This window comes from Miscanthus floridulus, chromosome 4 (genome assembly GCF_019320115.1).
Source record: "Miscanthus floridulus cultivar M001 chromosome 4, ASM1932011v1, whole genome shotgun sequence".
NCBI lineage: Eukaryota > Viridiplantae > Streptophyta > Magnoliopsida > Poales > Poaceae > Miscanthus > Miscanthus floridulus.
This window is the reverse complement of record NC_089583.1, coordinates 30,897,792-30,909,267: the sequence shown is the minus strand read 5'-3', so window position 1 is coordinate 30,909,267 and position 11,476 is coordinate 30,897,792. Positions and strand designations below refer to the sequence as shown.

Sequence of the window (11,476 nt, the reverse complement as noted above, 5' to 3'; positions counted from 1 at the left end):
GCGCAAGAAATTTAAACACAATAGACGGTTAGAAATGGAGGTCATAGCACTGTCATCGGAGCTAGCAGCCTTCATTGTATCGGAGTGCTTGGAAAAAAAAAAGAATATTCTCCATTGCACAGTCCGTGAAGTACAAGGCGCAGTACGGACCAGAGCGGCTCGCTAGACTATTGTAATTTGTTTTTTATTTCAAGAGATCGAGAGCTTCATAAGTACATTTGAACTGTAACCATAATATTTATAATGTTTAATGTTGATGGACCTGTCGTCTATGAAGCGAATATAAAGCGAAACTCGATTCAACCAATAAAATAAAATAAATTATAAAATAGTAAAATACGAAAAAGAGATCACTACCGGTTAGCACAAAACCGGCAGTGATGGTAAAGAGGGCACCGCCGGTTCATGGTACGAGCCAACAGTGTTGGTTCGGCTTGAAATCCAAACAGACAGTGTTGCGGAAGACAACACTGTCGGTTTGAGCCACCAGCCGGCAGTGATGGCTCGACCAACACAGTCGGCTTAGCCATGAACCGATAGTGATGGCTTGCTCAGCACTGTCGGCTTGAGACACAAGACGATAGTATAGGCTTGCTCAACACTGCCAGTTTGAACCAAGAACTGACACTCTTGAAGCAACAATCACTATCGGTTGGGTCTACAAACCAGCCGTGCTGTTCAACTGAACACTGTCGGGTGGAGTCAGGAACTGATACTGTTGCCTATAGATCAGTGTCGGTTCTCAGAAACCGACAGTGATGTCAACCCTTATCACTGTCGATATGCCACTGATGGTTCAAATTTCGGCAGTGATGTCCATATTTGGGTAGTGCTTCCGCTTCCACCATGCACTTCTTCGAGAGTGTCGCGTGAGCCGGGGAGCTCGCGTCGCCGTCGAGCTTCTAGAGCTAGGACGTGCTGAAGGGGATGCAGGTGCCGCCGGAGCACATTGCATGAGCCGGGGAGCTCGCGTCGCCGCCGCGCTTCTGGAACTGGGACGTGTCGGAGGGGGATGCGGGTGCTGCCAGAGCGTGTCGCGTGAGCCGGGGAGCTCGCGTCACCGTCGCGCTTTCTAGAGCTAGGATGTGCCAGAGGGGATGTGGTTGCCGCCACGCTTCTAGAACTGGGACGTGTCGCAGGGGATGCGGGTGCCGCCGGAGCGTGTCACGTGACCCGAGGAGCTCGCGTCGACGGCGCGAACGAGAGCTACTTCATCTACGACGTCACGGACGGGCTGCCGCGCGGCTAGTGGGTGCTCTTATGGTCGAGTGGGGCTACACGACGACCACACTGCGGGCTGCGCCATGAGGAGCACTGCCCTGCAGCCTTTCAGCGCCGCCGCCGCTCGAGATGTGCCTCCGCAACTGTTCTTGCACCGCAAACTCCTACGGCGGCTGCTTGCTGTGGTACGTGGACCTCATCGACCTTCAGGACATGACCAGCAGTGGCACCGGAAGCAGCAGCAACATCATCTCGATCCAGCGGTGGCGATGTGTCCATCAGCATATTACGTATTCTAACTATGTCCTGTAGCAAAAATTAAAAAAAAAACGTTTCTAGCAAGTATTTTGGCTCTGTTTTACGCACGGCATCGTTGAAGGTTGGAGGCTTAGAGCCCCGGTTCCGATAGTGTCGTGGAGACTGCTCGGAAACCCATCGCGAAGCGCCGCGGCGTGGACCCACACGGCACTCACCCAAGGACACCACCTGCCAGGGCCCTCCTTCCTTTTTCTCGCCGTGCAGGAAAGAAACCACTCACTCTCACTCCCCGTTGCTCCGCCCCACCGTCCGCTTAAAATCCAAAGGCCCCGATCACCCGCCGCCCTTCATCAAACAAAACCCCCAGTCCAAAGCCCGCACCTCCCCCAATCCTCTCCTCAAACAAAACCCCACAAAAACCCTAGCCGCCCCCCAGTGCTCCTCCCTCCCTAGTCCCCACCACAGCATCTCCTCCGTCTCCGGCGGCCCCGACAGGCGCGGCGAGGATGAACGTGAAGGGCGGCGGCCGGATTCCGGTGCCCCCGCCGGGGGCCAGCGCGCTGGTCAAGGTGGCCGTGCTCGGCGGCGCCGCCGTCTACGCCGCCATGAACAGCCTCTACAACGTCGAGGGTGGCCACCGCGCCATCGTCTTCAACCGCATCCAGGGCATCAAGGACAAGGTCTGGGCCCCGCGGGCGCGCCTCCCCTTCTATCTATTTCGATGATGCGCGGTGGTTGGTTGGTTGTTTCCGGGGGAAGCGGTTTGTTTGGGTAGTCTTGCGGGTGTGATTGGGAGAGGAATGTGGCTGTGGACGCTGTTCTGCGGTGAACTTCATCCTTGCTTGGTGTCCCAGTAAATCTGAGATAACCATGCGTGTTACTTTTGTTTAAAAAAAAATTCTGGGAGTCTGGAACACATAGCATGCGCGGCCGTACCAACTTGTCTAATTGTCAGTAGGACTGGCATCTTTTTGTCGTTGGTGAAATGTGTATATGTTGTGCTTCTGTGAATTGCAGTCCACGATGTTATTGAGAGTTTTGGGCACATTCCCAGGATGTTATTGAGAGTTTTGTGCACATTCCCCTTAAATTAGATACAGGTCAGGTACAACAATTGGCAAAACAAAACATGAGGTGTGTGTGCTTGTCAAATCGTCAAGGGTGTTTGCAATAGCATTCCAAATTGTACTACACTACTAGTGATTTCATCATTCTTGTTCCTGTTTCGACATCTAATTTCTGAAGTGCTTGCTAGCTTTATTGTTGAATGACTATCCCACATTGACAGTTATGGTAGGTTGATAGCTCTAAAATTTGCTATGATGGATTACCCAAAAATTGTTTAAAAATTGGAACTAGCTGCTGGCTTGTTATCAGCTTAGGTGTTGTGGATGTACTTACAAGAAAAGTCCATGGTTCATTTCACCATTGTTACATTACATCTCTTAAAATAGAAACTATGTCACAGGCAAGTGCAATCACTTACTGAAGGTATCAATGTGGATGTGTCTATGTCTCTATGCATTTGTGCGTTCTGTGTTGTAATTGAACTCTAGGTTTTCCTGTGATTTACTTATCCATGATGAACACAGAAACATTTCTATTTTTAATTTCTGTGATATGTTAGTTTAACTAATGTATGCTTGTGATGGGTCGATGTTGGTGAGAGCTGGACTGCATATATTGTAGGAGGAGGTAGGAAGGCGGGGAATTGGGACGCGATGCCTGCCCATGGTTGCCCACACAGGCCACGTGCAAGGGGAAGCCGGTGACAGCACTGGAAGAGGGTCGGTGCAAGGGGGCTAGGTAGCAGGAGAGCCTAAGGAATAATCCTCTATTTCTTGCTTGATTGATATGAGTACATGTCCCCCTCCCCCATATTTATACTCCCTATGACTTGTTCCTAAGCAAACTTCACTCTAGCCTCCCTCATGTGCTCAGCCAGGGATAGGCTGGCCCTTCTCTGGGCCCACTGCTGCCGGGTCCGTTTGGATCTGTGCCAATGTTCTTCGATGCTTTTTATCTTTCAGATAAAATATTCACTTGATTAGATGAGAATCTACTAGATTTGTATTTATGTTACCTATATATGATTCAAATGTCAAAGTTATTTACTTCATTCATTTTGAAATGCTTTATTTCTGATAAATGTCTAGATCATGGTTTACATATGAAAGGTTGTTTTGCGGCCATGCTATTTATCTGCGACATTTCTGGATGCATCCAATTAGGTTTGTAATTTCAAATTGGAAGAGGCACTGAATGACTAAACATTAATTCTTTTTAGAAAAAGATTGTAGTATCTTGGCCTTGGATATCCTTTCAGGGGAAAGGGCATAGTTTTTTTATGCTTGGTTACCTTTGCAGTTTTTTTATGCTTGAACACTCCATCAATTCCTGTGAAATACTAGCAAGTATTTATAACATATTTTTGATGTGATGATAGTGTGAATTCACCTCATCATAATGCCATGAAACATGTTAGGTTTTGTTTTGGTGCTAGTTTTGTGTCAAGGGGAGAGACAAATGGAGGTTTATGTATTAATTATTTTCTGCTGATGATTGTTTCTACAGAATCAACTTGCTAGTGGGTTTTATGCTTTGAGAATTGATGCAAACTTTATAAAGTCTAAATGCTTATTGCCACAATTAGCTACTGTTCTATATCTTTTCTTATTGCAAAGTATTTATCTGTGCATGCGTATTCATTGTTAGCTCGTATGAAGAGCTAAGCTATCAAAGCATGTTTTTCCATTTGACTCCTGTGTTTTCACAAATAACTTGATTTATTAACAGTTTTCCTTGGTATCATGCACCAGAAAGGCCTATGTAAATAGTGTAAAGTTTTAGCTATATTAGTATATTGTGATTGCTTGAATGGGCATATAATTGTATAGGTATAATATGAAAGTTTGTTTGCATAAAACATGACATTCAGCTTGCAATATCTTGTTTTGAGATAGAAGCATGCCTGTCTGAGACGTGCTCAGCTTTTCTATATTGATTAATCAGTTCAAATCTCAAAGATGGTTTGAGATTTGCTTGTTTATCTTGAGCATGCTTCAAACTGAATCAGAACATGTACTGATGTACCTGTCCAAGTAGGTTGTGACATCTTTTTTGTGCACCTTTATTTGTAGTCCTTTGTCAATTGTGATATCTTTTGGTGCATCGGAACTTGTTGATGTATGTATACGATTGTTTGAATTAGTGAAAAACTCTTATTGTACAATTTGACTTTTTAGGGCATTCGTTGATTGGGGTTACTACTTAATATTTATCCTTAGGTTTGCATTCCCCCTAGACAATGAACCAGTTCAATTTACACCAAAAAATTTCTATATGCAGGTATACCCTGAAGGGACTCACTTTATGATTCCATGGTTTGAACGGCCAATCATTTATGATGTCCGTGCTCGGCCGAATCTTGTTGAGAGTACTTCTGGGAGCCGGGATCTTCAGATGGTAAGTATACACATCACTTTTGTTTGATTCTGCCAGCCTACCATTCTTCATGATTTGAGCCTGTGTTTAGATGTTAATAAATACCATTCTTCATGATTTGGAGCCTGTGTTTAGTTGTTAAATATGCAAATCACTTCTTGTTCAATTCTTCCAGCCTACCATTCTTCATGATTTGGAGCCTATCTTTAGTTCCAGTGTCAATGTTGCTGTCTGCTGCTTGACATGCATGCTTCTGTGTCAATTGGTTATTGCATCACATTGTTCAACTGAAATTTGGGCTGACAAACCTGTTTCTTCCTTGATTTATTGTTCATTTGACCCCCTAATAGCTGCCACTGGCTATTATGATTATTTCAGCACCAGTAGTTTGTCTGCAATTTCATTGAAATATTTGTTCATGCCAAAGTTGTGACCAATGAACCTGATAAATTCAGAACATCTTGTGGTTTTGACAAATATCGATTATTGCCATATATAGCTGTTTTGGCCAGATATGTAGACATTTTTATTCTGCATGCTCATTTACCTGCATTTAGTCTAGTTACCTTTTCGCCTGGAGTATTATTATCAGTATTCCAATGCTCCTTTTTATATGATGAATTGTTCTACAGTATATTTATCGACTCTGTAGAATGCTAGAATTTGGTTCTTATATGTAATTTAAGATGTGGCACCTTTGATTCTACTAGTTTCTATCACTGTAGTTAATGGAGTAGTATGCATTTATTCGGTAATAGAAGCCATCATTAATTAGGCACCTCATTTCGTACCATGTGGTGCTATGTGAATTTTCGTACCATGTTGGGTTTCAACTCTAGCCTACCCCAACTTGCTTGGGACTAAAAGGCTTTGTTGTTGGTGGTGGTGTTGTATTTGGATCACAGTGATTCATTTAATATTTTGAGATACTTATCTTTTCTGTTCTTTATCTTGGCAGGTGAAAATTGGTCTCCGTGTCCTCACAAGGCCTATGCCAGAGAGTCTACCACATATCTACCGAACTTTGGGGGAGAACTTCAATGAGAGAGTTTTGCCTTCAATCATCCATGAGACACTGAAAGCTGTTGTTGCTCAATACAATGCTAGTCAGCTGATCACACAGAGAGAGGTATGATTGAACATAGCTTTTGTATATTACCTATATTTTTTTTTTGAAAAAGAAGTTACTAGTAAATACTTGAGAGCACTTCGGTTTACTCTTTTCTCCCACCAATTTCAGACTGTGAGCAGGGAGATTAGGAAGATACTGACTGAGAGGGCTAGATTCTTCAACATTGCTCTTGATGATGTCTCCATCACAAGCCTGAGCTTTGGAAAGGAGTTTACTCATGCCATTGAAGCCAAGCAGGTTGCTGCGCAGGAAGCTGAGCGTGCTAAGTTTATTGTCGAGAAAGCTGAGCAAGATAAGAGAAGTGCAATTATCAGGGCTCAGGTAAGAAACCAATTAATGAAGCAAAATGAGAGTACTATAAGCAGTTATTTTAATGATTCTGGTTGCATCATTAGGTCTATTGCTGTGTTAGCTGTATTGCCCTCATGCTATTTTCAATTCAATCTTGTCAAGCTGCTGAGCCAGAGCAGTAGAAGCACAAAATGGATTTTATTCCTATGTTGTAGTATCCTTGTTGATGTAATTATGTTGAGCTGAACCTTCTTCTGAAGCACTATTTGCCTCTGGTCTGTGTTTGTACAGGGAGAGGCTAAGAGTGCGGAGCTGATTGGTCAAGCCATCGCGAACAACCCTGCCTTCCTTGCCCTGCGGCAGATTGAAGCTGCAAGGGAGATCTCACACACGATCTCGGCCTCTGCCAACAAGGTGTTCCTGGACTCCAACGACCTGCTGCTCAACCTCCAGCAGCTGAATGTATCGAGCAAGCAGAAGAAATGATGTCGCACTTTATCCCCTTTTTTCTGAGTTGTTACAGTCAGTAGTGGATGCCTTTGTACCAGACTTGTGTAGAACCCTCGGTTTTGGATGTAGTTTCGGCAGCCAATCTTCCTCTGATGTGGAACTTGGCGAGTATGTGCTGAAAGGCAAGCAAGCTGGCAGGTTTTGTTTGAACGTGACTATATCTTGAGGAAGTTCAATAATAAAGAACAAATTCTGTTATTTTAATTTACGATGGTTGGCATGATTTTGTTACCCTTGGGGGTTAGTTATTGTTACAGCACTATTTATACGGACGTTCGCTTTGGACGAGATGTACGATTGGCATAAGACGAATGCGAGACGTACGATTGTTCCAGAGATTAGGGTACATCGGAGTAATACACAGTTATAAGAGGCCTGAAATGCTGGACCGCAACGAGTTGTCGATATGTCCGAGTGGTTAAGGAGACAGACTCGAAATCTGTTGGGCTTTGCCTGCGCAGGTTCGAATCCTGCTGTCGACGTTTTTCATTTTGCTGCAACTTACTAGGATATATTTTACCAGTAACTTTATTACATTTACCAGCCTTAATTATTGCTAAGTTAATCTTCTTCGGATATGATAATTTTTTTTCCTTCACAAGCTAGCATAGGGACCCATGACACTGTTCCCTCGGGCAAGATGTAGCTGCTTATAATCTCTCCAGCATGCTTATGATATCTATCTATGCCAATGTATTTTCCTTCGAATCCATCCATGTAACTGATTTAAGTACTCCATATGTGTTGGCGTTAAAAATTGTTCACCCTCCATTTTCTAGCAGTACTACCCCACAAGGGTCTAGAAAGCTCTTGTTGCTCTTGCAGGAGAGTCTACAATTTTACAAATACAATAATAAAAAATGATTATATTACCAAAAGAATGAAATTGTCAGACAAAAAAAAAAACGCAATCGTTATCTACAATGGGGTGGAGTTTCAACAGCTGAGATGAAATGATTAATAAAAAGCTAGGACGTGGGTGTGTACAGAAGTGTGGCTTGGGGAGTCCAGCGGCACATCGGTTTTAGGAGCTTAATGGTTCGTTGCTTTAATGATCAGACGGGGACTAATAACGGAATGAAAGCTACATACCGTGTGGCAACTATCATCACTCGCCTTGTCTCTCCCCCCCCCCCCCCCCCCACACACACACACACACACACACACCAAAGAAACGGTGGCCTAGTATATATATTGGTGATAACAGAATCGCTTCAAATTCGTCTCCATTAATTAGTTTGCAAACATTTGTTGTGTATGTAGGCGAGGCATTATGTGGACGCATTCAATATATAATAGTTGTGCATGCAGATATGATTGTGAATAATCTTGCTATCAAGGCATCTTCTGCTTTATTATTATTTCATAGCAAATATGTCCTTGGGTTGTAATGGGAGAAGAAATTCATCCCATGCCCTAGCTTAGCAAACACGATGATATAAGCAACGGCCTCTATGAGCCAATCACGACACCCCACCCATTCTGCTGCTTCTCCTCGTCACCCTAGCTAGCATCTCCGATGGCAATGCAAGAGTGTGGTTTCCATTTTATCTGTACAACCTCACTTTCAGTGTTATTATGTAGCAAATTTGTTAGTGTGCACCAGTCAATTAAACTCTTTTAACTGTACAACCTCACTTTCAGTGTTATTATGTAGCAAAATAATTTGCCTTCTATCATACATACTCAATAAATATAATTGTCGTGTTAATAGGAGTAAAAAAATACAACGAGACCAAGCTTCAATGCCGTGACCAAGCTTCCCTCCTGCTTTCTTGTTTCTTGATGTCTCTCATTTCCATAGTTAGCTCTTTGCCTTCTTTGCATTCCACGCACATGATACTCAGGGCATAGCTAAAAGTTATATTTTTTTTGTTTTTTCAAGGAGAAAGCGAAAAGTTCTCTATGAGTTCTTTTTTTCATGTTGCTCCAAAGAAAGGGATGCCCTAGTATATATGTTGGTGAGAAAAGAATCACTTCAAATTTGTGACCTTTAGTTTGGAAACATTTGGTGTGTGTTTATATTTCAAGTAGGCGAGGCATTATATGGATGCATTCAATGGTTTCGTAGCAGAATATGATTGTGACTTTTGCTATCAAGGCATCTTCTCCTTTACTACTTACTATATAGTTAGCAAATATGTGCTTGTGTGTTGCAACGTGAGAAAACAATTCAGCACATGTCGTCCCTAGCTTAGTAAACATGATTAAAGCACAGGGCCACGACCTCCATGAGTTAAGCTAGACACCTCATCCATTCCACTGCTTCTCCTGACCACTCTCCGACGGCAAGCGTGTGGTTTCCACTTTATCACGACTTAAACACATTGTTTAAACTGTTTTTTGACCGTTTAAATGGTTTTTTGTTTAATCCACCGTTTAGGGTATAAAGTATAACCATGGTTTTTATTTACACGTGTGTGCACAATTTAAACGAGTTTAAGTGAACAATATGTGACGCGCGCTGTCTGTGATGTCTCTTGCGCTAACCCTCACGTCGCCTGCCTCCAAGAGACCAAAGCTCCCTTGCATCCCTCACGTCGCAGATTCACAATGAGGCGTTGAATCTCCTCGAGCAGGATCTTGGAATCGGGACTCATTGCGCCAAACTTTTTCTGTACTCCAGTGTAGTGGTCGTGAGGTGGTGGTGGCGGCGGCGGCGGTTCCAGGACGATGAATTCCCGCATGAATCAATCGGCGTGGACAGGAATTACACGAGATCAGGGATTGACCGCTAGGGGCAGAAGCACTGCGAACTCGGCGACCAAATCTGATGCCAATCGAAGGACAGATGGGGAACGATGAACTGGATCCCAGATCGTGAATCTGATACCAAGTGTTAGTGGACTGATAGGAGCAGGGATTAAGATGAAGAGAGCAAGACAAAGAGAAGATAGAGTTGACGAATCACAGATGAATGAGTCGTTTGGGTAGTTTGTATGTTGTTTGTTCTTAGTCCTACAGAGGAACACCCTCAGCCATATATATATTACATCCAAGTCTGAACAAATGCAACCCAGGAGCTACTTCCACTCCGAGCCAGTAGAGTATAGTGCGCTTTGGGCCCAGCTTGACGTGCAGACCTGCGAGGCCCATTGTTCTCCAGTTCTTTGCCTTGGTCTTTAGTAGCTGTAGGATGCGCTATGAGCCTATAACAGACAATCACCATGAACTCTCCCTTATAACAGGATGGCCTGGTCAGTAACTGGGCTGGCTCCATGCACCAAAAGGATCAATCGGGATAGGCCACGTTTGCTGCCTTGCTCAAGTTCTTCCACAGCTTCCACTGGGGATACAGGCTAGAGAGGATCAATCTGGCTGACATTGTGCTTCTACCCGAGCAAATATGTAACATCGAGCTAGATGAAGGAAGCCGGCTCAAGGGGACCGGACGTTAGTTTGCAAATATCCCCACTCGTAGCCAGCTAAAAAACATTATTTTAATGAACTTAGCAAATTTGTTATTGTGCACTGTGCACCAGTCAAGTGAGCTTCTTAAGGGAGAGGGGTAAACCTAATAGGCTGGATCAGCCCCTTAGTGAGCTTCTTAAGGGAGAGGGGTAAACCCACTACGTCAAAAAGCATTTCTAGGGGCGGTTGTAGACCATTTGTAGGGGCGGTTTACCCAGCCGCCCCTACGCAAGGGTCTCTACAAATCATGCATTTGTAGGGGCGGTTCCCAGGCCGCCCCTATAAATCTATTTGTAGGGGCGGCTCTTATTACCAGCCGCCCCTAAAAATCAATTTGTAGGGGCGGCTGGAAACACCAGCCGCCCCTACAAATCGATTTGTAGGGGCGGCTGTAGTACCAGCCGCCCCTACCAACGGGTATTTGTAGGGGCGGTTCAATCTAGAACCGCCCCTACAGTACGTTTCCCCGCAAAAAAAAAAATCAAATTTTCAATTCAAAATCGCTTTGCCGAACGTCCCACAACCAACGTTCCGAACCGCGTTCGCGTTGCCGAACGCCCCGTGACCAGCGTTCGCGTTGCCGAACACCCCGCGACCGCGACTACAAACATAAGAGTATTCTATAAACTACAATTACAAGTCCAATTCACATGAATATATACAATCCATCATTAAATATACAAATTCCATACACATTATTATCAACGTCCTAGAGCTAGCCTTTCTGTCTCACGAAGGTGTTGGTACTGAGGATTTGTACCTAACTCAGACTCTCGGTCATGGTAGGCGCCTCTGACATGTACAATCTGGTCCAATATGAAGTTGCAAAGGTCGCCGACGAGCTCTAAGAGTTGGTCATCCTTGTATGGGTCTCTTTTCATTTCTTTCTCTTCTCTCCACTACAAGAAAACAAGTTTTGGTTTAGTATTTCATATCATTTACGAAGTTTTTATACTATGGGTGAAGAGGTTCAAACTTACCCTTAAGGGGTGTCTCCTGTAGGCACCGGTGTTACCTATCATAGAACATATATAGTATCCACAATGTACACTCCCAGGCTTCTGCTTGGGGCACTGTGTGTTTTGCATATGAAAATGTTTAGGAATGCTTTTGACAGCCATGTAACGGAGTACTGAAGAAGTAAGTTACACTTATCGCACATAGTGTTTTTATAGCCAGCTTTTCCTTCCTTGCTGGATCATGCCTTCC

The 11,476-nt window shown here is 44.0% G+C and overlaps 1 protein-coding gene and 1 non-coding gene across 2 annotated transcripts; both read left to right on the top strand.

The window, feature by feature from the left end:
* The first annotated feature begins 1,855 nt into the window (after nucleotides 1-1,855).
* On the top strand, nucleotides 1,856-7,060 carry LOC136551244 (prohibitin-2, mitochondrial-like). Its single transcript, XM_066542824.1, has 5 exons — nucleotides 1,856-2,159; nucleotides 4,828-4,944; nucleotides 5,882-6,052; nucleotides 6,164-6,376; nucleotides 6,638-7,060. Exons 1-5 carry the CDS (start codon nucleotides 1,986-1,988, stop codon nucleotides 6,830-6,832), a joined length of 870 nt encoding a protein of 289 aa, XP_066398921.1. The 5' UTR covers nucleotides 1,856-1,985; the 3' UTR covers nucleotides 6,833-7,060.
* Nucleotides 7,061-7,256: 196 nt separating this feature from the next.
* TRNAS-CGA (transfer RNA serine (anticodon CGA)) lies at nucleotides 7,257-7,338 on the top strand. Its single transcript has one exon. It is a non-coding gene; the product is annotated as a tRNA-Ser (tRNA).
* The last annotated feature ends 4,138 nt before the right edge of the window (nucleotides 7,339-11,476 follow it).

Excerpts from the sequence above, each read along its gene's own strand:
- LOC136551244 (XM_066542824.1), top strand. The coding sequence starts at position 1,986 with ATGAACGTGAAGGGCGGCGGCCGGATTCCGGTGCCCCCGCCGGGGGCC. Across the intron at positions 2,160-4,827 it reads TCCAGGGCATCAAGGACAAG|GTATACCCTGAAGGGACTCA; the intron begins GTCTGGGCCCCG and ends TTCTATATGCAG. Across the intron at positions 6,377-6,637 it reads GTGCAATTATCAGGGCTCAG|GGAGAGGCTAAGAGTGCGGA; the intron begins GTAAGAAACCAA and ends GTGTTTGTACAG.